The sequence below is a fragment of the Grus americana genome, chromosome 2 (assembly GCF_028858705.1).
Source record: "Grus americana isolate bGruAme1 chromosome 2, bGruAme1.mat, whole genome shotgun sequence".
Lineage (NCBI taxonomy): Eukaryota > Metazoa > Chordata > Aves > Gruiformes > Gruidae > Grus > Grus americana.
Genome location: NC_072853.1, coordinates 145,973,209 through 146,000,511, shown reverse-complemented (window position 1 = coordinate 146,000,511; position 27,303 = coordinate 145,973,209). Strand labels below are relative to the sequence as shown.

The window sequence follows — 27,303 nt, the reverse complement described above, 5'->3', positions numbered from 1 at the left end:
GGGGTTTTCCCCTTCAAGATAGCTGTTTTTCTTGAGAATAATTCTGGTGTAAGTTACAAGTACTTCATCTCTGAGAAATTCAACAACTTTTGAAAAGAGACTTTCAACAGTAAACTTGTAAACCACCCATTTGGCTCGTCTTATTTTATAGAGAGGGAAATTATTAAAGGTTTGTAATTTTTTGACTATACCTTGATGATTTGCCATTGTTACTAAAACTGCATGACTTTTGAAATTGTTGTTACTTGACCAATTTTGAAAGTAAGAAAAAATGGCTTATAAGAGGCTTTGCAGATTTTTCTTGAATAAATTTTGTATTTTGTTTTGAACAGAACTTCTTGGTATACATAAACAGGCAACAGTAGGCTTTTTGACATTGATGGAATCTCTGAGATATTGTAAGGTAAGCTGTTTTCTGCATCATTTGACATTTTTCTTTCATTAAGGTGTTGCAGGCTGCCTTGACAGTATTACTAAAAGCTTCACTGTGTACAATAGGAGATACTGAAGAACTTTCAGAGTATGTTCAACTTCAAATTAAAATTGAGAATAATACTGTATGAAAACATATATAATAAAATTATTAAATTCATCTTATTGAATAAATGTTGTTTGATACTATTTAAATTAGAACTTTATTGCACCAAATTAATATAGCTGGTTAGAAGCTTATGTTTTTACTAAAATAATGTTTAATGCAAGTTACGTAGACAGATATAAAACTGTCAAGTCCCAAAGTGGCTTGCTATTGTGAATGTTGCAGCTGTATTGTTCACTTTTTATGCTACCACTGTCTTCCATTTAAAATAAATAGCCATAAGTAAAAATGGTAAAACTACTATTAAGGAAATGTATCTGAATATAATATGTTCAAGACCTAAAAGTTACTTTATATATTCATCTGTGAACATCTGAAAGTAACTGAAGTGCAACATAGTCCATATTGTTTCTTCCTATTGTGGCACAGAATTTCTTGATTTAAGGTTTGTATTTGAGAAATGTTGTGCTTTACAAATACTACTTCTGAAACAGTATTAATACTCTTAATTTCAAAAGGCTTTTTGGTTGTTCTTTGCTTCCTTTTCAATCTCTGTTGAATTCCTTTAACTTAGCTCAGTGTTAAAGAGGATTATGTAGTTTGCAGAACATTGGTGTATTGACTGTAGCTAACTGTCCATTTGTTAAATGAGTGTCAATTCTGAATTGATTCATCCAAAACCAGCTAATAAGTCAAGTGGACTTCTATCTCATTTAGCATCCAGCTATTGTATTGTTAAGCATAGCAGTATTTACTTATGCGCAGTGTTTGAAGCACGTCTCCAAGGGTGAAATAAGAAATACTGTTGATACCACTTTCTCACTGATGTCTTTTCAGTGACTTATTATAAGCTATGTTGTTTTCCAAGTCAAACAGGAATCAATGATCAAAATTAGAATCTAAGTATTTTATACCGTTTTGTCATTTTATTGAATGTTCTAGTTTTCAGAGCAATTGGTACTTCACTAACTGAATTATCATTAATTTGATCACTAACTAGATGAGTTTTCTTGGTTTGCTTTGTGTTTCTGATTTTGTTGTACTTTTTTAGGTTGGCTCCTATTTGAAATCTCCAAAATTTCCCATTTGGATACTTGGCAGTGAAACACACCTCACAGTCTTTTTTGCCAAGGTATGTTAGATGTGTTTTTTTATAACCTCAGGCAGATAAACATCACATAAATTTAAAGTTCAGATCTTGCTACAATGTGAGTTTCACGTGGCTTTAATGTAAAAATGTACTCACCAAATTAATTAAGCCTTCCCTTGAAGGCAGAGTTGTTCATATGGTTTAATATAAATTTTAGTGAAGTCTTTTGGTTCTAGCTTAATTTGTTGTGCTGGGGGAAGGGTATGCTTTAGAACACCGTAATTGGGATAAGTACCGTCTTAAATTTCTATAGTGCAAGAGGGACATAAAAAGGAAATTGTTATGTGTGGGTGCCTGTTAGTGGTTTAATCTCCCTGGCAGTAATTTAACAATGTTTAATCTATAACCATAGTTTTTTGTTCTAGATTAAAAATAGATATCAGAATTGTTATGATAATTCCTTATATTTATTCTGTCAGATATGTACGGGAATCTATGGAACATATGAAATGCTTTTGAGATGAGTTCTTAGTTTAATATCTTAGACCAAATTTTATGAGGAGACAATTTCTATTTCTTTAGTTGAAGATTATAAGTTGTTTTCCTTACTTTTTTTTTTTATTTCTAGAGAACACTTGTTTCTTATTTAAAAAATTTATTGAAACTGTAAATGGTACTTACTAGTATATTAGTACTAATAAATCTACTAGTAAGTACTAATAAATATACTAGTATATTTATTAGTACTTACTAGGAATTAATTCTCCTGTACTTAATATCTTACAAATGAATGAATATTTGGGGTATAAATCTTGAAAATCAATTCTAGAACATATGACAAAGTTAAAACCATAATTTCTTTAGCTTTTCTTAAGGAAATCTTTAGCCTAATCTTGAAAAAGAAGACACAAAAAAGTAAGAGATTTTTCTTACAAAAACAAACAAACTGCCACAATACATTGGCAGTTTACGTGTAGCAGTATTTCTTGACTTTTAAATTAAAAAAATCCTTTAAATTAATTTGTCTGTGTTGCACATTGAATATTTTTTGCAGATTCTGATGCAAATGCTATACTAGAGCTTCCCTGAATTCCTTGTGTCTGATAAATGCTCTTTCTTCCTTGCCCCATAGTAATAGAAAAATCCTAATCCTTCTTTGGATGTTTGTTTTCTGCCTTACTGTCTCCCCAAACAGTCTTTCCTAGGAAAGTTTTTTTTTTTGGCTTCAATTTCGAAATTTTATCTGCAATTTTTCTGAATTATACCATCAAAGTCGGTACCTTGTTGTATAGATAGCAGTCTGATTCAAATACACGTAATCACTCTGTTACATACATCTGACAATACAAGTCAAATATACCTGTCTAGAATGTTGTTACACCTTCTAATGTCTTGTGGCTACAGTGACCATTTTCAGGTAGAAATCCATTTCTAATGCTCTTTCTTTTAGGATTGAGGGCTGTGCACTGGGTTTAAAGTAACATCTGGCATCAGCATCTGGTGCCTCCAATACAGCTTGGTTCCTCTTTCTTCACTGAACCCTACTTAGGCTGTGGAAAGCTTCAGATTGTGATTAATATCTTAGGAGCTAAAAGGCAGGCACAGGAAGCAACATGGGCTTGGCGAAGAATTTCCCAGATTTTTTTTTTTTTTTTTTTGATGAAAAGAAGTAGGAGCTGAAGGTGTGTAAAAGTTCCAAGAGTCCTTGAATATGTGCTTTGCATGTCAGACCTCATCCTTTCTAAAGTAAAGGTTAGTAAGCATTTTGGGTGGAGCAGAGATGTCAGCTACAGTTGAAATATGAATCGTGTCAGCAATCCATTATTTTATCAGTTGAAGCTATGTGCCAAAAACTACAGGAAGAAACTTGAATTCATTGCCAATGGTTAGTCAGCAAGTTGTTAAAGTAGTGTGTGTAGTTGTCTAGATGGTGCTTGATACTGAGGATGTAACTTCTAACTTGATGAGTTTGATTACATGAGAAAGAAATCTTCAGAATGGAAAGATGAAAATGGAGTGTGGAGCCAAAAGCAGTGCAGATTAAGTTTGAAAAAAACAAATACAGCTTTGATTCTTTCAAGCTGCGTATGATTTACAAGAGCCTAAACCCTTATGTTTAACTAGAAGAACATTAGACAATTATTAAGCTGAATAGTAGCCATTTTTGTCATTAGCTGAGTAACTGGGCCTAGAAACCTAGAAAAAAGCAGCCTTCCTAGGTTACTGTCACTATGGAAATTAGGGAACGGGACAGAATCTTCATTGCTCTCTCAGGGACTTTCCTTCAGCATGAAGGTTCAACAAGCAAAGGATTTTACTCAAGTTCTGCATACCACCCTACTCAAAGTTGGCTGCTGTTCTTTAGTACTCAGTTGCTCCACTCAGATTTTTACATTTGATGTGGAGTACAGCAATAAACATTGTCTTCATAACTGTGGAATGGAAGATCATCCACCTTCTTTTCTATCTCAGAACATTTTAAATTAAATACTATAGACATCTGTTGCTGTTTGCCAGAATATATTTGCATTACTCTAAATGTGGACCATTCTGCTGTAGCTGTGACTTTCAGAGAACTGCTTCTTTTAGTCATACTTTCTAAAATAAATTAATCTGTCCATAGCTGCCATTCTAAAACTTCTACATTTTCAGTGGATTTTAATGAATGAGCAAAATGCAGGACAGCATTTTTGGGGTGAAGATCACACAGCTTAAAGTGAAAATAAAAAAAATGAACTAAAGTGTGTTACTGGGCTTACGTTCTCTTGTAACTGCTTCTGCATCAAATAGCCTTGAACAGTGACAGCTGAGTCAATTCCTAGTTTTAATGAAAGTCTACCAGTGGGTCAGCAGCTTCCCCCATTACTAAAATAATAGAGATTTTATTCTATCTACAATTTCTTCTATTTTATTCCATCTGTCTTCATCTCCACATCTTGATTGTCAAAACTCATTTGGTATGTACCGAAATATTATTAGCCTCATTTTACTACAAGCAATTGGAGGTAGAAAGAAATTACTTCAGAAATAATTTCTTCCTTAAAGCAGCAATTTTGATTGAAGCACATTTTATTGAAGAGCATATCAGTAGGTTTTCTTCCTGGGACTTAGCTGACCTGTTGCCAGCCAGTTATTTACAATTAGATATTTTGGAGGCAACCATGCAGACACAAGTTGAAATGCAGTGGTTAATGTCCGATACAAAACATGGAAACGTGAGAATACGCATCACAATGTTTTGATCCACTATCACCCACTTCAGTGGAAGTGTTCTTTCTAAATGAAAGATAGAATCTGGTAACATCTGAAATGAAGCTTCACCTCACATCTTCCATATTTTAATTTCTAAGGTAGACTGTATTGAGCAAAAATACTACAGCTTATTCTGCAGATGAGTATGTAATGACATTGGAAAGGAGATACAAACATTTGTATCACCTAAGTAGTTAGTTCTTCAGAACTCTGATAATTACGTGTATCATAATAGAGCTGAAAAACCTTGTGTGAATAGTTGGGAAGAGGGGCAAATGTTAGCAGGGAACTGTAATTAGTACCAGCATATTTTCTTTCAATTACCACTGTGTGTGTATAAGGCCAGAAAGTTGCTTGATGCTCAGCAATCCAAATTTAACATTTACTGAAAAAATAAGGGTGGCTATTACTCCTAGTGGTCATGAACTCTGCATTTGCAACAAGGTAGATTTTCCCTGAAAAAGTGAGTATGTAGGTTCTTCATAGGCAACTAAATCCAAGCAGCCATCATTTCTGCCTCTCCCTGCCCTCCCTTCCTTTCAGTAAGAAAACTTTCAAATGGCTTCAGTCCAGCAAAAATAAACAAGGAAGCTTTCATCTGACATGCTTAAGTATCCCTACGTGCTCTATCAGATGGTGCTAAAGCAAATAGAGAGTATTGTAAATGTCCCCTAAAAATCAACTTTAAAGTTGTAGTCTTTTTTTTAATTAGTTATTTATTGTAGGGAAAAGAGAGCATGAGAAGTGGGGCAACTCTAAATTCCTTAATGTAGGGATAAGGCTGCAATGCTCTGGGTCGAATGCTGTATGGTTCTTGGTTATTTTTATGATACTCATCATATGGGAAGTTATGGCAAACTGAGATTATTCAGAACTTTTAGGAATGTCAGAGGGTGGTAAGGTGCTCTATAAAATATCAACAGGTTGAAATGTTACATGAAATATAACAAGAAAATGTTTCAGTGCAAACAATAGACAGAACAACAGTGAGTTAATAGCTGCTTTCTAAATACTATCTGCTGACATGCAAACTCACATGGCCTGGAGGTTTGAAATCAGAATTCTTCAAAAGTGAACAGACAGGATGGAATGAGTGTCTGTCTGATGATTTCAGGTGATTGAAACTGTCCATGGGGATGCTTTGGAGCTGTGTAAGTTTTTCAGAAATTCTCTTAGTCTGTTCCCAGGTCTTGGAGCACACAGGCCACAACAGAGTCAACTATTCATTTTCAGTTACAGCATTGTAACATATCTAGACTTGAAGAATCAGATAAGCAGAGGAAACTCCTGGCTGAGACATCTGAATAAGTTACAAATTACTGCTTTTCAAGGAAAGTGTGCCTGTTTTGCTGTGTTAGGACTGTACTTATGGTTTCGCGTTACGTTTATTTTTCTAACTTTGATCACTGTAACCTGTTCTACATATTCTCAGGGCCTTTCTTCAGCATCCTTGATAGTGTTGTGTCTCAGAAGAAAGAACATTCACTTCTCTTCCTAAACAATCTTTTTGATCAAAGTTCAACAGAGGGACATCTGAGCAAACACTGACACTGCTATAGGAGATCCTGAATTTGGGTCATTGGTGTTTACTGGAAGTGAAAAAGGGGGAGTGTTATTGGGTACAGTATTTAATCTCAGAACACCAACAGAGAATGTCAGTGGCCATGAAAGAAAATAAGATGCTTGTGTAAAAATTCAGCCATTACTAGTATGTGTTAACAACTCTGGTCTCCACAGAAGTAACCTGTGTATCTCCAAATAAATTATATTTATGCTTTAACTTAGGATAACTGTGCATCCCATAATAATGAGTAGTACTACGCAGATCATAAAGAGGTAACTCAGTCATGAGATTTTGCATTATTTGTTCTTATAGTTGAGACATAGAAATTGTAATGTAGAGGTCATTGAACTGAGAGACATAAGACTCTGTTAATCTAACCTATTATTTGGGGTATACCATCCTAAAAGAATTGTATTGACTGTGTTTACCCCAATTCTCTGACTAATTTCAGACATTTAGTCATATCTATATGTTCTTTAAAGTTTTAGAAAATTTTTAACATTCATCCTATTATATACAGCTTTTACAATGATCATTTAAGGACATTGTTCACGGTTGGCTGATGCAGACCATGAAATGTAATTGTATATGCCCCTAAGCAAATAAGCAAATTACTTCCTTTTGGGAAAAGACTTCTCATCCATCTGTTTTCTTTCAGAGGGGGGGAAGTTCAGTTTTTATATATGAAGTAGTTGAGAGTAGGGCTGCTTAGATGATATCACTTTCCATGTGTTTTATGTTTGAGTTGTTCCAATTTTTGTGTCACTGAATTCTTTCTCCTGAAACGTTACACATTTTGATACTGGTTTGTGCTGAGGTAGATAAGAGAATAACTTTGTACTGACTGCTTGCGCGCTGTTTCTGGGCCTAGATGAAAACTTGTAAAATGGGGCAGAGGGGTAGTTCTAGCAGTTCCAACAGGAACTTTTGAGCCAGCAAAATTTAGATGTAAAATTCAAAATAAAATACTACCACTTGTTGCATGAGATGCCCTTTGAAATGAAGGACAGAAGGAGGGATGAAAGAAGGAAGGAAGGAAAGCCAGCACAATGAAAAGAACCTGTTCTAGATCCACAAAGGAAAACTGAAGGAATTTCCTATGAACTGCTGAGCTCTCAATTTAATGTTTTGTAGGAGCACTTCTGAATTGGAAAACTTACAAAGTAAATATGCTTAAGTATTGACCATGAATGGCACGTTAACCATTTTTAGAAAAATTGTGTTCCTTAATCATTTTAAGCCTATTTTAAATACAACTAGGAAGTAAAGTGATTCCAGTGGTCATCTATTCAGTTTTCCAACTTCCTAGTTCCCTTCAAAGCATACGCTCTGTTTACTTTCCGTTTGCTGAGTTTGCATTTTAGTTGGTTAAGGAACATTTTTGTCTTGATTTTTAAAGATTAGCAGTAGGCTGTGGATAGTAGGTAATGGATTGGGTCCTACCCCATCAGAGTACTTACTAGCATCGAGAAGGATTTATAGCCTTCTGTTTCAGGAAGGGAGGGTACGAGCAACACCTACTTAGTATGTATATTAGCCTATCAAATGAAAAGCTGATTTTTAAAGAAATGCATTTTAGGTTTTTCTTTCTTTTTGGTAGTATATGCAGAGTGGCTTGCAAATAGTAAGTGCATCGAAGACGTTGCTAAATGCAATTTTATAATTTATAAGTCACTATATCAAGTAAATTCTGAAAGTCAACATACTGCATAGAAACAAAGGCTGAGAACATCACTGTATCATTCTGTATCCTTTTTAGGTGTGAAACCAATGTTGGTTCCAGCTATATTTGATACAATAGCGAAGACATTGGGCCTGAGTCATCACATGACGGGTAGATATTATGTTTTTCAAATTTGGAGGAATAGGCATCCTGGCTCATTATTAAAATATGGTGAATAAATTGATATAGTTTTTAATAGTGTTGCAGTTTTTAAATATCAATCAAGTTGATATTTACAGAAACATGTTGCATAAAAAAAAATTACTCCTAATTCCAAATCGAGTAAAAACCAAAATGCCGATGGCTTTTTCCTCCATCATTTGCTTCTTCCACTAGGTAGGTGCCCTGGCCTTTCCATGTAGAAGTGCTACTCAATTCTGCCAAAATTATCACTTTAGTTCTGTTTTCAGCTATGTTAAATAGTGAAGTATTGTTTATGCTATTGCTCAGCTAGCGATGCATTGGGATACAGCCATCCAATGAGTACTGACCTGAAAGTTTTTTAAACACACCTTTTTTAATATAATGTGCTCTCATATGTTGCATTAGTTTGGTGTTTTGTTTTTTTTTTTTTTCCTCCTGCTGGTCACAAAGCATATCCACCTCACTTGGTGCCTTAACATTTGCCAATTGCTGTCTTGATTCTGCATTTGGCACATGTTATGTTTGCAGCTATTCCAGTCTGCTGGTAATGTTCTGAAATTAAGTACTGTTTATATAAGTGTCTTTGCATAATTGATTTACAGAGTCCTCCCTTCTGTTGGGTCATTGCTACTGAATATTATACAGCACAACTTAGAATCCTTCTGGTGTCTAATGGCTTCCATGTTGCATATACGTTAATATTTAGCTCACAGTCAATCTTGGCCTGAAAAATACAACTCTGCTTCAGAAGCCCTTTTCTTATTTGGATGTTTATACCTTGGGTCTTTAGTGTTCAAAATGATTTTACACTTCAGCTTTCTGCATGTATTTGGATATTTTTCATACTTCCCCAAAATAATAATACTATCCTTTTTATTGGAGCACTCTTGATAGTGGAGCAGGTATTATTACACCCTAATCAATTTGTAGTTCTTTCAGTATTTCTGAGGGGATGGAGGGGAGAGGCAAAAACTTCTCTTTCATTCCCTTAAAGATCTTCTAAAGTCTTAGCCCAAAAGCTTTGGCTTTGATAAATGTAGTGCGCTTTCATTTCCTGCTGGTTTACAAGTCATTGAATAGTATGCAAACAATTACAAAGTAAATATTAGCTTTCTTAATAGTAAATCTGGCATCAAGTGAAGAATGGGAAGATGGCTGTTAGTTTCATGCAGTAGAATACTCCTTTCCAGTAAGTATATAAATGCAATGGTATGCTCCAGTGTTCACATCAGGCTTTGGCATGATGATGTATTTAAGAAAGAGATAAGGCAGAGGTAAAAGATGCTGTTCTAGTCATAAGACGCAGCCTCGGCACATGGAGGGGGAAAAAAAGCTGAGTTTAGTTTCCATGCTTTTTCAACAAGTATATATACATGACTGTCAAAGTTTCTAAACCTATACAGGTCAGTAAATAAACCAATTTACAACAGCAAATATTATATTCATAGTCAAGGATTATCTCCATGGAATCATTCCAGAAATGCAATTTTAAAAGAAAAATTTTACTGAGTCATTTCCACACAGATATTTTTTTTACAAGTCCCAAAATGTAACCTACTGTTTTCCAAAATATGGAATTTAATATGCTTGTAGTATCACAATGAAGAGACACGACAGGTAAGTAGAATGAACAACTCCTCCCCATATTCTGTATATTCTTATGTGAGGTAATAGATAAAAATCATAAACTGTGATAGTGCCAGGCTCACACCATCGATTCTGTGCTCTACAAGCCACCTTCCTTTTTATTTTGTCTTCTAATTTCAGCCTACTAACTGCAGAAATTGTTTAACAGATAATGATACTGGGAGTATTATTTTACCCATTTTTCAGTGAGACTTAGAATTTGAAATCTAGTATTCACTACGTGACTGAACGGCAGTTCCAGAGTTGGTGTATGAATCGATGGTATGCCCATCGTGTCTTCTGTTTGAGAAAATGAATCTATATAAATGGCTGTTAATCTGTGCTCGCCTGTTATAAATACACGTTCTACATTGATTCCTCAGATTCTTTCTTCCCCCTAGGATTTTTTTTTCCTGAAAAAGAAAAATATCCTGAAGTCATAAATATATTACAGAGCTTATGAAATAGAGAGCTTCAGATACCATTATTGAATGCCTATTAAAGATATTTTAAAGTGAAGTTTTCTTGAGCTAAACAACAAGGAAATTATTTTGTGGCCATTTTCTGTCTTTCTGCATTTTTTCCCCCAAAATGTCTGAAGACCAGATGTTCTTTCTGAGCAGGGCACCATGTATCCTTGGGAAGTGGAAGATAACATTTTTTTATTCTCTGTTCAGCCTGCTTTATTCCCATGTTCCCAAACCCTACTGGGATAGATGCAGGGAACTAGAAACACTAAACGAGACTGACAATATATGCTTCAGAAATAAAATTATTCTTTAAAACAGTAATGGTTGTAGTCTTGTTCTGAAACTCTGTGCCCAGTTCTGCTTTTTGCAAAACTCCCCAACAGCCTAATACGTGTGTGAACATGACAGACTGAACTTGTGTGTAGAATCTGAATGTTTCCAGGATACTTTAGGTAATTTTATAAATGGCAGGAACCTGGTTGAAATCAGTTTGGGTTTTAGCTGTTGTTTGATCCACAGAACCTTAATGTATGTGACAGGTGTTGAATCCCCGGGAACGTTACAGTGAATCCGTATACAACATCTGATTTCATCCTTTACGAGTACATCAGAAATACCCTTAGCAATCCATTTCTATTCACTTTTTGAGAAGCATTCAAAAGTGAAGTTTTCATCCCTTTATTGTCTCCTTTCATACTGATAGCAACTTCATTGTGTACAGAATAAAATCTTTGACCTCTTGTGATAAGGCAGCTCTATTTTCAGGTTAGGATATGTGAGTGAATGAATTGAAAGTCCAAATGTGGAAGGAGGAAAAAAATACAAAAAAATGGGGGAGGAAGGGGACTGTTTATGGTGGAGGAAGCTTTTAACTCTTCCTAGCAGAGGTGAAGCACATTTAGTGATATTTAGATATTACCTTCATTTTCTATTATTTCTCCCCTTATATAACATCAGAAATCACATTTGATTAGCTAAGTAATATTTTTATTTCTAAAAATGAAGTAACAAGTAACTTCATTTCAATATTTAAGTGCATTTTTTCCAGTAGTGGTTTGTTTTACATAAGAACGGTATGAAATATATTAATATGTGTTTTCTCATTTTTATTTGTGTTATAGGGAGTCCAATGCCATTTTGGTCTACTGGTTGATAGTTTAGGGAATCTTTATATGCATATCCATTTATACCTGTACTGTTCTGTGTTACAGAGGGGTGCCAAAGTTGCCAGTCTAAGACTTGAATAAGTTGAAGACACTTCAGTGTGGAAATACTGAAACAGTGTGGATGTACTTAGGAAAAAAGTTCAGTGATTGCCTGTGCATAGTTAAGAAAACTATGTATGTAATTGGTGTGATGTGAGATAGGCATTACTGTATAACATAGCTTTAAGGAGAAAAGCATCGTAAGTTTTGTGTTAGTTGAAGGAATAAACATACTGTTTTTCATAGAAGCCGATTGCTCTATTCTGCTACTACTGGAATTAGCTACCTGAAATACCCAATTCAAATATGAATATAAAAGGCGACACTGGTTTTATACTATGTGAAAATGTGTAAAGTTTGTGAATATTTAGTATTTTTCCCATACATATATCAACACGTGTATTAAGATTCCCTAAAATACTACTGAACAGTACAAAATAACAGTGGACTACATGGCATCATTAATATATTGTTTGCTTCATTACTTCATAGAGCTCATACATTTCACATGTAAAACCATAAGACATTACTGTTAGAATAATTAACCAGGCTAACAGTTGTCCTTTAGAAACATTTTTGTCATATTTGAGTAATAAAATGATCTGGTCCATTTTCAAAAATGTTTCATCATTCTGGATTGAAGCAAACCAGAGGGTTTTCATCATCCCAAGGGAGAATTATATGCTTTAAGTGGGAAACTGAACACTTGAAGCTGGTTTCCAACATTAAGTGCAGCTTCCAGTGCTGTGAGAACTGTATTTAGGAAGATCTGAATTTCTGCAGTACATCTTCACTGACTTCCAACTCTGCTATCAAATGTTCCTGTCATACTTGTTCATTTCCCACCTCCTTATTGCAATTGCCAAATAGAGTTAGTTAGTATGTTAATGCTCACCATGGGTTGTATAGCAAACACTTCATGTCTATAGACTGAAATAGTATTAGCTATAGAAATAGTATTTAATAAAGATTTTTTTTAAGTAAAAAAAAAGTTGCACGATAATAGAAGCTACCATTCATCTTGAGTGAATTATATTGTGAAGTTTTTCAAAGTCACAAACCATGGAATTTGCCCACTTCCAGTTTGGTTCCTCTTAGGAATAAAGTTTGGCATTTGTACAGCACTGTATTCTGTCCTCCAAAAAAAATAGATGTCTGAATATGGCAGACAAAAGGTAATTTGAAGAGCTGCCATTTCAGATTAAATTTGTGACTGGAGGGTAATATATAATCTAGTAATTAGATAAGAGTTCCAGTAAACTCAAATTTGCTGACTCCTGGTCTGTAATTCCAGTAATATATTTTTGCTTTCGAAACATAGACTTTGTTCTGTGATGATGAGCCAAAGAAGTTAGTAACTGAATTTAAAAAAAAAGACTATATACCTAATCTTTATTGTTTTGCAGTAATCTCTTGTAATCTGCCCTTCAAAGCAGGGAACATGGTGAAGAAGCTCCCATTTTTTTACGTGTCAACAAGTGAATTGTTGCCACCTTGTAATCTTTTGAACTAAACCACTACCATTTGTGGCAATGTAACTGTTAAACATGTATTCACTATAGTTTCTCTTATTTTTGAAAAACTGCAATGCTGTAGCTTTTTTTTTTTTTGTTGGCTCTCATTAAACCATCCACGGGAATGGAGCATATATTGTGGTTTCCATAACTTAGTTGAGTGCACGTTAAAAGCCCTGCTTTCCAGATGGACAGGCTGACAGGGTGCTCACTGTAGATTTCTCTGTTATTAATTCTTGCTCTTTGGTTTGTGTTTGCTTTTCTTCCACAGCCTCACCCCACCCTTGGATCAAGTAGGCTCCCTTTTCTGTCTGGGTAGTATGGGTGGAGGTGAAAAAGGATTTGAATAAGTAGTCCATATGTAGCTTTTCATTCTGCCCCGTTGAGAACTCTCTACCTTGCTGGTACTGCAAATGGAACTGTAGAGTAAATGCAATCCTTTCACTCTTATTCACAAGGCAGACTGCGACTAGAGCTGGTTTGCTTCCTTTCAACCACCTTGTTGAAAGAAATTGCTTACCATGAATGTTTCTCTTCCACCACCACCTCTACCCCTTGATGTACACTTTCAGATAAACTGTGTCATTTTTTGCCGTTCTGAATTGCAAGGCCTGTATTTTATTTTCTGACCCGTGATAAGAACTCTGCTACCTTGGGGGTGGGATGCTTCCTTTTGTGTCTTTTCCCTCTCTGATTCAAGGAAAGGATTTTCTTTTAGCTTTTTCTGAATCCCAGGTAGACACAAAGACCCTCGTCAAGGCTGAGGAGGATACAGTATGTGATCTTTGATACCTGCCATTCTGAAGGGGAAACAATCATGGCTGCAGAGCTCTTTTTTCATAGTGGACACCTAAGTTGAGGACCTTTCCTTCACTTTCTCCATGTACAGCTCTCAAGAGGGAAAATCTTTACTCCTTCAAGTGTCCTGTGGGTATTTTCCAGTTATTTGACATTTTTTAATGCCTTCTCCCATAGAAGATAATATGCCATGGAGCAATCTCATATTCCACCAGCCAGCACTGGAAGAGCATTGTAAGCAGTGTGTAGAGGATAGTTCCATCACTGCAACAACTATGGGCTGTGGCCCTTCCAAACTTTTGGTGCAGATGATGTCCTTGAGCACCCATGAGAGTCTTGAACTAGTCTTCATTGGCCATCTCTCTGTTCAGAGCGGGACTGGTAGTCTTTCAAACTCCGTTTATGTCAAGTAACATCAAATGCTTTAGTATGGACTTCACAGATGAGGGCTCTAGGATTTGCTTTGCTTTGTTGCCACAGCGTAATTCTCCAACTCTGTCCCTTTTCAAGGACCCTTCACAACAGTCTGCTTAAATTGGCAGTAGATCATATGTTGGTATTTTTAGAACCAGTAACCTCAGCAATCTCAGCATCTATTTAGTGGTGCCTAAGAGGAAACAAGATCTGTGGCCTTTCCCTAGCTGTTCAATTCTTTGTATGATGGTAATAACAGCCTCCCATTTCAGATCTGAAGGACTCTCCTCTTTCCTTGATTTGATAATTGGCTCCTAGGAGGCCCTACAAGAAAGCTGTTATTTAATTTCAAGCAATGCCCAGGTTCTGTTTAATCATCTCAATCTCAATGAGAATCAACAACTAAATTTTATATCACTGCAAGACTTTGAACCTATTTTTACTTTTGTACTGATGTTAGCTTTCCTACTTGTGAGCTGATACCAGTCTATGTTAAAATTTATTCTTTGGTCTCTGCAAGTAAAACAGTATCTGACACCTTGAGGACACATAACCTTATTTGTATATGTGGTGCTACTTGTGACACCTCTGCTCCTTGCCTCCAAATAAAGCTGCATGCAGTGTATTTTCCCTCGGTTAAGTGGGTTGTTTTTTCTCAGGCTGTAAAGAGTATTTCATCAGTTCTGGCTTTGGTAGCAGGATCCCTTTACCATTTGAAGAAGAAACCTCCTGTGTGTCTCTGTCCTACAGGGTACTGACATTGAACAGGGTTCTTGTATATCTGGAGATTCGTTGCAATGGATGACAGCCACAGGAGGAACTGAAGCTTGACATCTTATTTTAGAGCACTATCCAGTTTGAAAATGCATTCGAGTCATGTATGAAAGACCTGTGCATCCAAATGACAATGGTACAGTTACATAGTACATCAGTAGGATTGTATGAAGTGTCTTTTCTCTTTCAAAAGATAATCTCCAAAAGAACCTTGCTGACACTTGAAATTAAATTTCCTTTTGAACCAACTCTACAGTGAGATTAAATGAATGATATTTTGCCTCTACACCATGCATCAGGTATTGCTTGGGTAGTCTCACAGGATTAATCTGAGTTTTATCGTTTTACTTCCCATACTGTTAAAAACTGCCACTTCTTTCTTAGTTGTGTTTCTCATGGCATCCATAGTTGAACAGACAGATGTTGTGTTTCACCCAGTTTAACTTGTCCCTTGAGTCCCACTCAGAGTAAAACAGAACAGGACCACAGTGCTTTTGACATGGTTGAGGCAGTTTTGTACTCAGGACCTCAGTAAGTTGACCAGAGTTGCCACCATCGCATCTGGACCAGGAACAGTGGTTAAACTATCTGATCCCTTCAGACTCAAAAATCTTCACAACACTGGTTTATGGATGGCTGTTATTGGATGGGGACTTCTGTTCCTCTCCAGCATAAATGATAAGAATGTGTTATAGACTCTTTTCCACCCTCCTAGGGGGATCAAAATTTCATCTTGGTTTACTTGGCAATCTGTTCCACATCAACTGCAAGTATTTTTGAATATCCACTTCAGCTGAGTAAACAGATAAGCTAAAGTATACACTGAGTCAGCCTATTACTCTTTATCGGACCTATGCTTTTACCAAATGATTTTTGGATTTCTGGTTTGTTCTCTTCCTGCCACCTCCCTGCCCAACATCTGTCAGAACTGTCTGTACCTTCACCAAATGTTTAACCATCTCTGAAGCCCCCAAGACTGATGTGAACCTTCATAAAGTGATGTTATTTGAAGAAATCTAAGGTTTGTCCTCTGAGTAGTTAGTGAAACAGTACAACTACTTCATGTCATATTGATTTAAAACTACATACCGAAGTGCTTCTAAGTCAAAGCCTGTTATGTAAGAGTAGACCATCTGAAGCCTGTCTTCCAGCAGCTTGTCTCCTAGACCCTTTCTTAAATGTTTTTTTACTCTTTTTCACTCTCCCACACATGCAAATACCTGCTGTAGTAACCCACCGCTTGTCTCCTGCGATGGTCCACCCAACAAGAGCCAGGTGTGCAGTCACAAGTCTGGGCTTGTGCCTGCGGTGTTTGACTGGTTGTCTACCTATTGCCAAACACAGCGATTCACAGCAGGGTTCTGCCCTCCCTCTCGGTGGGCGCACAAGCCTGTACAGTTTCTCCGTGCCTGGCTTCCAGTTTCAAATACCAGTCGTGAGACTCCATTCCCTTTTATTTCAAGTAAAATTGAAATTGGGCGATGGATTTAGAAGTCATTGAGAGAGATGGGAATTGGTTTCAGAGATCTCATCAACCTTGTTTTCTTAGGAAACCATTTTGGAGAAGCTGTTGGGATGAAAGCCACTGATTATAGCATGGAACAATACACGCTTTTCTCTGTAATACAAGAGTGTATTAAATACTGTTCATTCTTGCAGATCTGAGTAACTTATGGCAAGTTAAATAGTTGATAAACTATCAGTGTTTCTGTATTGTCTTTAGACAAATTTTTAAGAAGGAAGTTAGTACTACCGTATGTAATTCTTCCGTGTATCACTCGACAGTGGTAGTGTAGAACTGTAAAGTAGTCCACATGTGAACAGATTTCATTTGCAAGGGCAACTGGTCTTTCAGGGTGGGATCTTTGTAAAAATTCGTAGCCAGGGTGTCAGTGTAGCTTAGCCATTATGTTCTGCTTTTGATTCGTAGAATGAAAACTTATGGAATGTTTTCATTAAAACTTATGAAGAGTATTTTTTGCCTCTGAGGGTAAACATGGGATCTTAAAATAACTGGTACTACTGATGAGAAAAACTTTTCAAAGTAATATAACATGACTTGTTTGTGTATCACAAGAGCCAACGGGTGAAACATCATTTTTGGGACATGTTGTACTTAGTATTGGAAATAATTATTATAATTAACTGTTGATGGGATTCCCTTATAAGGAACTTTCAATGCATGGGATACATCAAAATACAATTTGTAAGGCTGGGGTGGGGGATACATTTTGGCACATATGATGAAATGCCAGTTTGGGTAGCTGAAGTATGTTTTTGTTAGAAGTTTGTCACGTTTTCAGCTTTGCTGCCTGAAGGAGGTATGTCACTTTTTTTTAGCCTAGATACAAATATATGGACTAGTTGAACTTTTAAAGTTTTCTGGATACTGGAAATGAATGACATGCTCAGTTAGAGGATGCATGGGATTTGTACAGACAGGATTAAAATCTTAAAAATTTTAACTATTTATAGGACAACAGTCTCAGTGAAAAGTTAGAATTATTTTGAAGATGAGGGGTGGTTTTTTTGGTCATCTCTCCAGGGCAGGTAATTTTCTAAGTTTCCTCCTGAAATTACTTGCTTTAGAGCATGAGTAAATCACATTTCATGAATAAAAAGTGTTAATATGTAATAATTGGCAGGCTTTACTGTATTTAAAAGTTCAGTTGAAAAACGTGGACAATTTTCAGTATTGAGTAATGCATTCAGTGACTTAGTCCCTAAGTTCTTCCCATGTACACATGCACTGAAATAACTAAGGACCTGGAAAATGAAAATACCAACAGAAATACACATTATTTGCAATTGGACTATCGAAAAAAAACCTTGTTGGTAGTTACAGGAGACTTATTTTTAAAATTTTGGTTTGCGTCACATGAAACTGTGGAAAGTACTACATTAAAAAGATAATTTGTGGGGAGGGAGCGCAACACAAATTATAGTTTTTATTCTTGGATTGCATCAAGATTTTATGGAAAGAACTGCATACTCGTAAACCAAAGTAGAACTATGTAGTTTGCATTAAAACTAATATGTCTGTGCAATTGGAAGTTAGTTTTGTTATATCCTTCCATACGATGGAAATTTGAAGAGTTCTCCCTTGTTACACTGGTTCCATAAGCTGCTAATTCATTAATAAGAACCTACCATAAAAATATCCCCTCTCTAGAGTTAAATCTTGAATATTGAAATCACTGATCATTTTGTTAATAAGCTCTATATACTATGACCTCATGTATTTTAAACCGAGAACTAATCGCAATATTTTACTGTAATTCAGTGATAGTGAAATCTACTCCTGCTTAGCATGTGTTGTAATACTGATCCCCCCAAAATGAAACTTTTCCAATTCTAGAGTATTCCAAATTATTTACGAGTTGGTCACGTACTCTCAAATTTTACAGTGTATGTATGTGCCTTATATAATCACATAAGCGTTACCCATTATAACAGAGTATATACACTCAACAACTGCACAACTTCACACATTGTTTGGCATCATGAAACTAATTGTGTTGACCTGTAGATGTTTTTAAAGCAGTACGGTCTCTTTATCTGCAAAGTACTTTTAAAAAGTTTAGAACATACATAATCACTAGAATATTTTTCATTAAATAGTGTTTTTGTTCAAAATCAGTCTATTTATGGATCCTTAAAATTACATTATTGTGATACTGAATTAATATAAAAATCTAGGCTTTCTATTTCCAGTATGTTAAGCAAGGGATTTACAAATTGTTCTCCCTAGAAGAGACCAGAAGGACAAAGGGACAAATTAGTTTCTTCTGTTGGCTTTGTCACTTGGAGCTCTCAGGTACAGGATGATGCAGAAGTCACATAGTAGGGGAGTTTATCTGCAGGCTGGCCTGCTTCTCACCTGAAGATGGGCTCCGTAGTCCAGTCCCAGGGAAAAGCTGCACTTGTGCTGCAAGAGAGGCGGCAGGCTGGAGCCACAAGTAGTTGTAGTTCAGTCCCGATAAGTCTATCACGTCTCAGGAACTAGGAGAATTCCAGCAGACGTGATTCACCAGATCCCCATCTACAGTAGTGATTTAGCATGTTGGAGAGCCGCTTTTTGGTGCAAATTTGCATTGCGTCTAGACTCAGATTCCTGCTGCGTTTGTCAATGGTGCTATTTTTGGGGTTTGTGCTTACTGTTCATAGCATAGCAGGTAACATCACATTTTCACTTTGACAGGAAGAAAAACTATAAAGGAGATATTGTCAAATGCACTGTTTCCCTCTGAGCAAGTTTTTCATTTTCCTTTCTATGTGAAAACCAACATAGGTGATCATATATTTGCAAGAGGAGATGTAGGATTTTAAGTACTCCTAGCGAGCAGGTTTTGGAGCTGTGTTCTGGAGTTTCATGTTCTGTTTGAACATCAAGTCTTTGTATCTTTTTAAACTAAAGGGCATCTTGAATAGGTGCATTTCTTACCCTTTGTGCTACCTTTTGTTTCGCCTTAATAGCTTCTCAATTTCACTTTTTTTGACATAAAACCAGAGGGCTATGCTCTTTGCTGGTTTTACAATAGGAGATAGATATGTGCCTCCACGTATGTTTTGGAAAGTGTGACTGTGTGTGAGATTTAAAAAGACACAGATAAATAAAAGCATTACAGTAGCTACTATTGAAATCATATTTTTCATGCAGCTAACAAACTTGTGTTCTGGACTTCAAAATATTCTCTCGCAGCTTTCTATCTAAATAATTTGTATATGTTTCAATGTATGCATGGTACAGTCAACAAATTTCACTGGTACATGTATGGGTGTTTTCACATACAAAGAATGATGCTATGAATCTCCACATAATACATGTAGCCTCCAATTAGCTTTTGTGCTGCAACATCTGCATGAAAAGACTTACATAAAATTTGTCTAGAAGTTTGTGGAGTAATCTTTAACACATTTCTTGATTATTTTTTTTACGTCACTATCGGCAATATTGCCAAATTACCTTAATTTTTCTTCTGTTGTATTTAAATTTTTATTTATTTAAGGTCCAAACCTGTGTCGTATGGCTAAATATTTCCTTAGTAATCTGTATCTGAATTAAGAATATTCTGAAAGTTTTCTCTTTTTTCTTTTTTCTTTCTTTTCCTTTTTTTTCTTCTTCCTTTTTTTTTCTTTTTTTCCCCTAAGGATATGGCCCTTGTTGCTCCTGAAGCACCTTCAGAACAAGCCAGAAGGGTTTTCCAGACATATGACCCTGAGGGTAAGGCCTGTACTTCCTGCTGAAATAAGATTTTTTAATTGAAATGTACTCATTCAGTAGAGACAAATTCCAAATAGTAATTAATACTACATTGTGTAGAGTATCTCTTCAAAAATAGGACCATTATTTTCTAAAATTTGTTCCAAATACTGCACTTTCAAATCCGTTGTCCTTTCCATACCCAGGCAATATGCTGTTTCTACCTGAGCCGATTAAGAGAGGAATGAAATACTTACTGCTTAAGACATTTTCAATACAGTAGTCAATCTACAACTGACATGAAGAAATTTTCTGAGCATTCTGTAGTAAAGGAAGTTGAGTCCAACGTTGTGTGATAGGAAATAGAGTTCTTAGAGCAGAAGCTTTTTAACCTTGTAATGTTGTTTGTTAATAACATTAAGCTTAAATATAATTTGATTTCTCTTGTATTACATTTTCATAAAATAACTGATCCACTATGATTACATTCTTCATGAAATTTTGTTCTTGAATGTATGTGGCATACACAGAAAAATTTCAGAGGATGTCTAACATTCAGGTATCATTTTAACTAATCAAAAGGGAAAAAATGTACAGTTATTATCCCAAGATATCTAGTGGAGATTGCTATAAAGAAACTGATTTCTCAGCAAGTATTAAGCTTCTAAGTGTATGAATGATAAACCCACAGTTTCTGTACTGCACTCCTCTTTTTTTTTTTTTTTTTTGAAGTCGGGGAGAACTGTTTGAAAACTATGTTCCTTCTAGAACCCCACCATTTGTTTGCAAATTTATGTAGTATTTGTATTTTTGAGTAAAATTTTTACTCCTGGATAGCATTTTGTTTCTTTTCCTAATGAGAAGTTTTGCTGCTTCTTCAGATAATGGTTTTATACCTGACACTCTGCTAGAAGACGTAATGAAGGCTTTGGACCTTGTTTCAGATCCTGAATAGTGAGTATAATAAAATTTAAATACTACAGAAATATCAGTTAACCACATATTAATTATAATTTAGGGTTTTTGCTGGATTCAATTAATCACATATAATTTAGAATTTTTTCCTGGATTTTTTCTACCTTGCATTCTGGGCACAGAATGTTATTTTGAAGTGTTTAAGACAGCTTTGAATTAAATGGGAGGAATTCAAATTAAAATGTCTCTAACTTTGGTAGTGATAACTAGAAGCCCCAAAAAAACCCCCACAAACCTACTGCATTACTATATATTGAGGAGATAGTCATGAATATATTTCTGTATCTTAATGAGGGTGAAACTGTGACAAAAGAGCCAATCAAGGTATTGAGAGGCAGATTAGCATTGCGTTACCACTGGATCTATCTACAGAGTTCGAAGCTGAAACTGCTTCAGTTACGCTTTTGTTTCCACCAACACTCAGTACCTTGTAGTGTTTATAACTGTTATTTCTCTCCATAAATGACACCTTAATTCCTAGCATAAGAGTTAAAACTATCATATGAAAAAGTTTACTTTAGATCTTCCGTGGACAGACAGGACTGATATTCAGTGGCAGCAGTTAACCTTCGGTGTCAAAGCTTACCGTGTTTTGCCACTAAATGCTTAACCCAGAAAGGAGAGCTATGTGCTTGAACTTTTTTTACATCTCCAAAAGATGGTTCTGCTCTTTCCTAAGCATATGGTCTAGTTTATTGGGGTCTAAATCAGCTGTTCCTGTGGAATGGCTGTGGAGACTGCAAGTTTCCATACCGCAGCCGTCTGAAATTTGATTGATGCCATTTTCTGTCCTTTCAAATGTTACAAAGTACAACGAGGTTTACTGAGCTGCTCTCTGTGAAAAATAGGAGTGAAAATTGAAATAAAAAGACACCCAGGAAACTAAAATCAAAGAAAATACAAGACAAAAAAGCTAGCATTCATATTATGTCAGTAAGTTGTGAAATCTACAAAAGATTGGTTTTTTAAAGGGAGGAAAAGAAAAAAGCCTTAGTTTAATAGGGCTGAGAAGCTTTCTTTTGGCCTTTTTGTTCTGCTGCCTCAATAAATCTGCAAAAATCCTCTTTCTGCATTCACAGTTTTTCCATTTGGCTGTTTGGCCTTCAGGGTGTTTGTGGCATAGCCCTGGCCTATTTTATTGTGCATAGCACATCAAAGAGCCAGTCAGAAGGCTTGCTATATTGAAGAGCCCTGATCAAACCATGGAATATTCAGTCTTGAAACATCTCCTCTTCAATAAAAACGTTGTCTAATAGTACTGTCTTGAGGACCTACTGTGTTTTGGTTCTAGATGTCCTGTCTATTTAATGTGGAGCAGAAGTATAAATAACACATTTCAAACTCCATACAGGCTTTTCTGGTTGTTTTGGTTTTTTTTTTATTTGTTTGTTTCCAGACAAAGCCAGGACAATTTGTTTGTTTGTTTGTTTTTAAGTAAATTTACAGGCATTGCTTCCAAGTGTACTATTTACATTTTTTAGTTCAAGAACTAAATGGAAATTCTTTGTGATCATCTAATCCAAGGCTTTAAGCTTCTCAGAATCTCAAAATGAATAACGGCCAGACCTGCTTAGAAGTTTAAGAATCATAGAGGGGAAAAACTTTGTAGAGAAGATGTGCATTAACAAGGTGCATTAGCCGTTCCAGTACTGAATGCCATTACATGTGATTTTAGTAAAATTTTCTAGTCTTTTAGTAAATACATCTGACAACCCAGGTCTCTTGTTTGTTTTGTCCATTTGTTTCTAAAAAACATCTGATACTCTTTAGAGCACCGATTTGAGTACATCTGTGAGTCTAGGTTTAGCTGGTTTCAAGGATTTTATCCTGTCTATTTGACCAGTGCTGGAGGCTTTTGTCCCCACACACTTGTCAGCCATAGCAGTACAAAGGCCATTGGTATCATCATTCCAGCATTCATCACTTCTTCAGTTAGGATGCCAGACTTCGCACTGAGGCGACTGAAGCACGTAGGCACACTTGTTTTGGTAGCTTTGCTGGAATATCAGTAATGCTGAACAGCGTTAGCTATTTGCTGAATGAAAGAGCCTCAAGTGAAACATACAGCAATCAAATTTTATTAAATCTCCCCTCCTGCTTAATTGATTTTATTTTGTACACTGCCCATACTTGAAAACTTACTATGGCTCTGCATTTTTAAACAGTTCTTGTATTTCATTAGTGAGCATATAGCTTGCTTTAATTTTGGTACATAATTTTAAATGCATTTTCAAAATTATCTTTACTTAAATCTGCCTTGGTTCTGTTTACAAAAACGATATTCTTAGAACTCTGTTATAGCATTTCAAGAATTTGAGCAAGTTTCAGACAGCTACTGAAATATCTTCAATTTTGTACTTTGAGAGCAGTAAGAATGAGCAATAGAAGGATTAGAGTCCAGTATCTTGCAAATCCTCAGTGCTAGATTCACTTGACTAATGAAAATTCCTTTTACATATTAAATTAACATAGTTTATAGGACATCACCTTCAGTTTTATGAATTTTAAAATTCCTTTTCCAAGGGTCTTAACAGAGCCACTCTCTTAAGATTAGTATAATATTTACTGTGTGTATTGAGGCAGAAACAAAAAGAAGCCAAATAATTTACTACTAGTACTATGTTAGGAACAAGAAAGGAAGCTACGTAAAAATGAAGACACGTAAGCGGTAGCCAAGAAGATAAAATGCTTACATGCAACAGTAATCAAAAAGAGCTTAGAAAGACACCTTCTGCCCGCAGCCCCTGACAAAAGAGACCAAGGTGGTTAAAGGCATAGGTGGTAAAAGAGGCAGCTATGAGAAGCTAAGACTGTGTCTTCTGAAAGAAGTGCCTACATGAAAAAAATACAGAAGATTCTACATTTGTGGAACGTTAAATGTAAATACAAAATAAAGCAGAGTTAAAATCTTCTGAAGACGAATCTGTGAAGCTATAAAAATAAAAGCTAATAGTACTTTTTTTTTAAGCCCATCAGAACCAGGAGACTTGCAAAAGGTCTGTAGTTTCTGATAGAAATATTTGTATTCACTGGGGAAGACGACAGGGAGTAGTTCTCATTTTCACTGGGGAAGATTACAGGGAGATTTCCACACTTAAGCCTTTTTATGGGTGGTCAGAGTAACTAAGAGTCTGAAATGTCAATGTAAGTAAAAAAAACCAAAATTGTGAAGAAACATCAGAATGAAATTGCTGAACTATTTTAGGTTACATACCACTGTAAACTGTCCTGGTACCAGAGAGTAGCAGAATGAGAAGGTAACAAATGAGCAACAGTACTTAGAAAAGGATTTGAAGGCCAGTCTGGGGAAAATTCACTGGAAATGTTTTGTATGTGAACACGGGATAAGAAGGAAGGTTTTCTTGTAGATAAATAATTGATCAAAGGATGAAATTTCCATTTTTTTCTTAATGGAAGGAGTTCATTAGAGAGATTTAATAGTAATTTGTATTAGGTCTGTGAAGTTTGTCATGGCACTGACGAGGATTTGAAGGTAGGGATTAATATGACAGTTTGCTACTGATACAAAAGTATTTGAGATATTAAAAAATGATGTTTTGAAGAGCAGCAGAAGTTATTGGAAGATAGTAACAGAAAAGTCACGATACAGTTAAGTGTAGATTGATTGCATGTGGGATAAAACAATCCTGATTTTACATACACGTATTTGGGCTGTGAACTAGATACTACCATTCAGGAAAGAGATCTTCAATTTAAACTGATACTCAGTGATAGACAAATGGAGTGGGATTTCTAGGAGTTAGGCTATTGTATAAATGCATGATGTTTCACTCCATCTTAAAAAAGAACATTGTAGAAAAGTATCAGGAAGGCAATAAGGCTAATTGAAGGTACAGAACAGCATTAGTGCAAGGAGGAACTAGTTTAGGAGTGTTCAACCTGGAAAAGAGACAACCACTGGCATGTAAGAGAGGTTTCTAAAATCAGGAGTTTCATAATAAATAGGGAATGATTGTTAATTGCTTCTCACAATACAGAAATGAGGTGTCATCAGAATGAATTATCAGGTGACAGGTTCAAACCAGGAGGAGATACTTATTCCCAGAATCCATAGTTAAATTTTAATTTTGTGAGTGGAGTTTATTAAACACCAGGGGTGTATATGGGTTCAAAGCCAATTAGGCACTCACATGGAAAGAAAAAATCTAAGTCTTTGAGGTTTAGATACTGCCTCTCACTGAAGATATCTTTGAGCAGCAGACTGCTGGAAATGGGGAGGGTAAACTAAGGATATCACTGTATGTTTGCCCTGTTGTACTCTATCGTAAGCATCCACTACTGACCAGTGTCAAAAACAGGATACTGGGCAAGACGCTCTGTTGGTTTGACCCAATGAGGACGTTCTTGCATACTGTACAACTTGTAACTTAGGCAAAAGAATAGGTAGATGCAAATAAACGTTTAAGCAATCTGATGCCTGTAGAAATATATTGCTTAAATAGAAATATCAAGTTATAATTAACATTCATTTGTAGTGACCTGAGATTATACCATATTCATGCAGTAAGGCTTTAAGATTACTATTGTTAATATTTTCATTATTTATTGGTTTTGGCTTTTTATATATCAAGTACATGATGTAAATAAGAAATATATCTGTTAAACTTAATTTTATTTTCAGAAAATCTTGGAGGCTTTTCAAATCTCCGTTTAAAAACAGGTTGTTTGACAGTTATGGAGCTGTATTTAAAAGATGGCTGGTTTATGTGTCTAGGTTCGAGAATGCTTACAAGACAGCAAAATGCCTTTTGGGCTAGTTTTAGATTATATGAGTTTCAAATTATTTTACCAAATATGGTGGTCTTTCAGAATTATCACTTATTTAATTTAAAATAACAGATGACTTTTATTTAAAAATAACTGTGTTTTGGCAACTTACATGCCATTCTGGTGCAGTTGTCACTTACGATTAAAAATAGAATAGTATTGCTATACTTGGCAGCCAGTACTATGGTAGCACAGTCATGCAAGAATAAAAATGTCTTACTCATACTTTTATATTCAATGTCTTTGTCATAGTGTAAACCTCATGAAGACCAAATTAGACCCAGAAGGACTGGGCATCATTTTACTGGGTCCCTTTCTGCAAGAATTTTTCCCTGAGCAGGTAATCAATATAACTTTATTGCTGCAGAGCATTGTCTGTTCTGCTTGTCCGTGAGATTCATTAAACACTTCCATCAATATCACAGAGCTATTTTCAATAATAAGTAGTGTGTTCATTTGACGCAGCTAACCAGCAAATAACTTCTTGTATTACACAACAAACTGTAGACTTCTTTTTTGTGTAAGGTGTCCATAATTTTCTCAGCCTTACACTCAAAGGAAACTCCAGTGTAGTGACAAGTTCTAAAATTAACTTCAGGAAATACATAATCATTTTGCATATGAAATTGAACTGGTTCCCTACTCAGAAACTTCATCTGAGTTTGGTTTTTCTGAGAATAAATGTCCATACTGTTTTTATCAATATTACAAATGTCTGCTGTAATTGCTAGCAAATGGAACAAGGTTACAAACACATATAAAACTATTTTTATGTATATCTCTAATAATGTAAAATTTTTGACAATTTAGTATGTGTGGAAGTCAGTATCTGCCAGGGTAATGGAAAATTATTTTCAAACTCTCAATCTATTCCATACATTAAGATAGCACCACCACTGAGAGGCAAGTGTTAACCTAGCACTGCTGCCCTCTTCTCCCTTTGCCCTGAGTCATGTTTTCCTGCCCTCACGCTGCCTCCCTCCTGCCACCAGGAACCTCTTTGTACAGATATGTGGGAAACCAAAACAGGGAACTGGTCCAGATGAGAGCTCTCTTGCAGGTTTAGGGAGGCTTGTTCCATGGCCATGCAAAAGCTTGTATGGGCAGAAGAAAGAGGGTTTCCCCAGTGACAGAAAGATAGGCTGGTCAGGCAAGAGAAGGGCTGAGAGCAGTTACTTCTTTGGAGGCTTTTGTGGCTTAACATGTCATTGAAACTATATGGCTT

At 35.8% G+C, this 27,303-nt stretch overlaps 1 protein-coding gene across 7 annotated transcripts in view; it reads left to right on the top strand.

Annotated features, from left to right (window-relative positions):
- MINDY3 (MINDY lysine 48 deubiquitinase 3) overlaps positions 1-27,303 on the top strand; it is a 57,788-nt gene that overhangs the window by 24,707 nt on the left and 5,778 nt on the right. For all 7 annotated transcript variants that reach the window (XM_054814099.1, XM_054814103.1, XM_054814102.1 and 4 more), the window contains 5 exons: positions 333-403; positions 1,590-1,670; positions 20,264-20,336; positions 21,197-21,269; positions 26,331-26,418. In XM_054814099.1, coding sequence (XP_054670074.1) covers positions 333-403; positions 1,590-1,670; positions 20,264-20,336; positions 21,197-21,269; positions 26,331-26,418 — 386 coding nt within the window. The remainder of the gene's footprint in view (positions 1-332; positions 404-1,589; positions 1,671-20,263; positions 20,337-21,196; positions 21,270-26,330; positions 26,419-27,303) is intronic.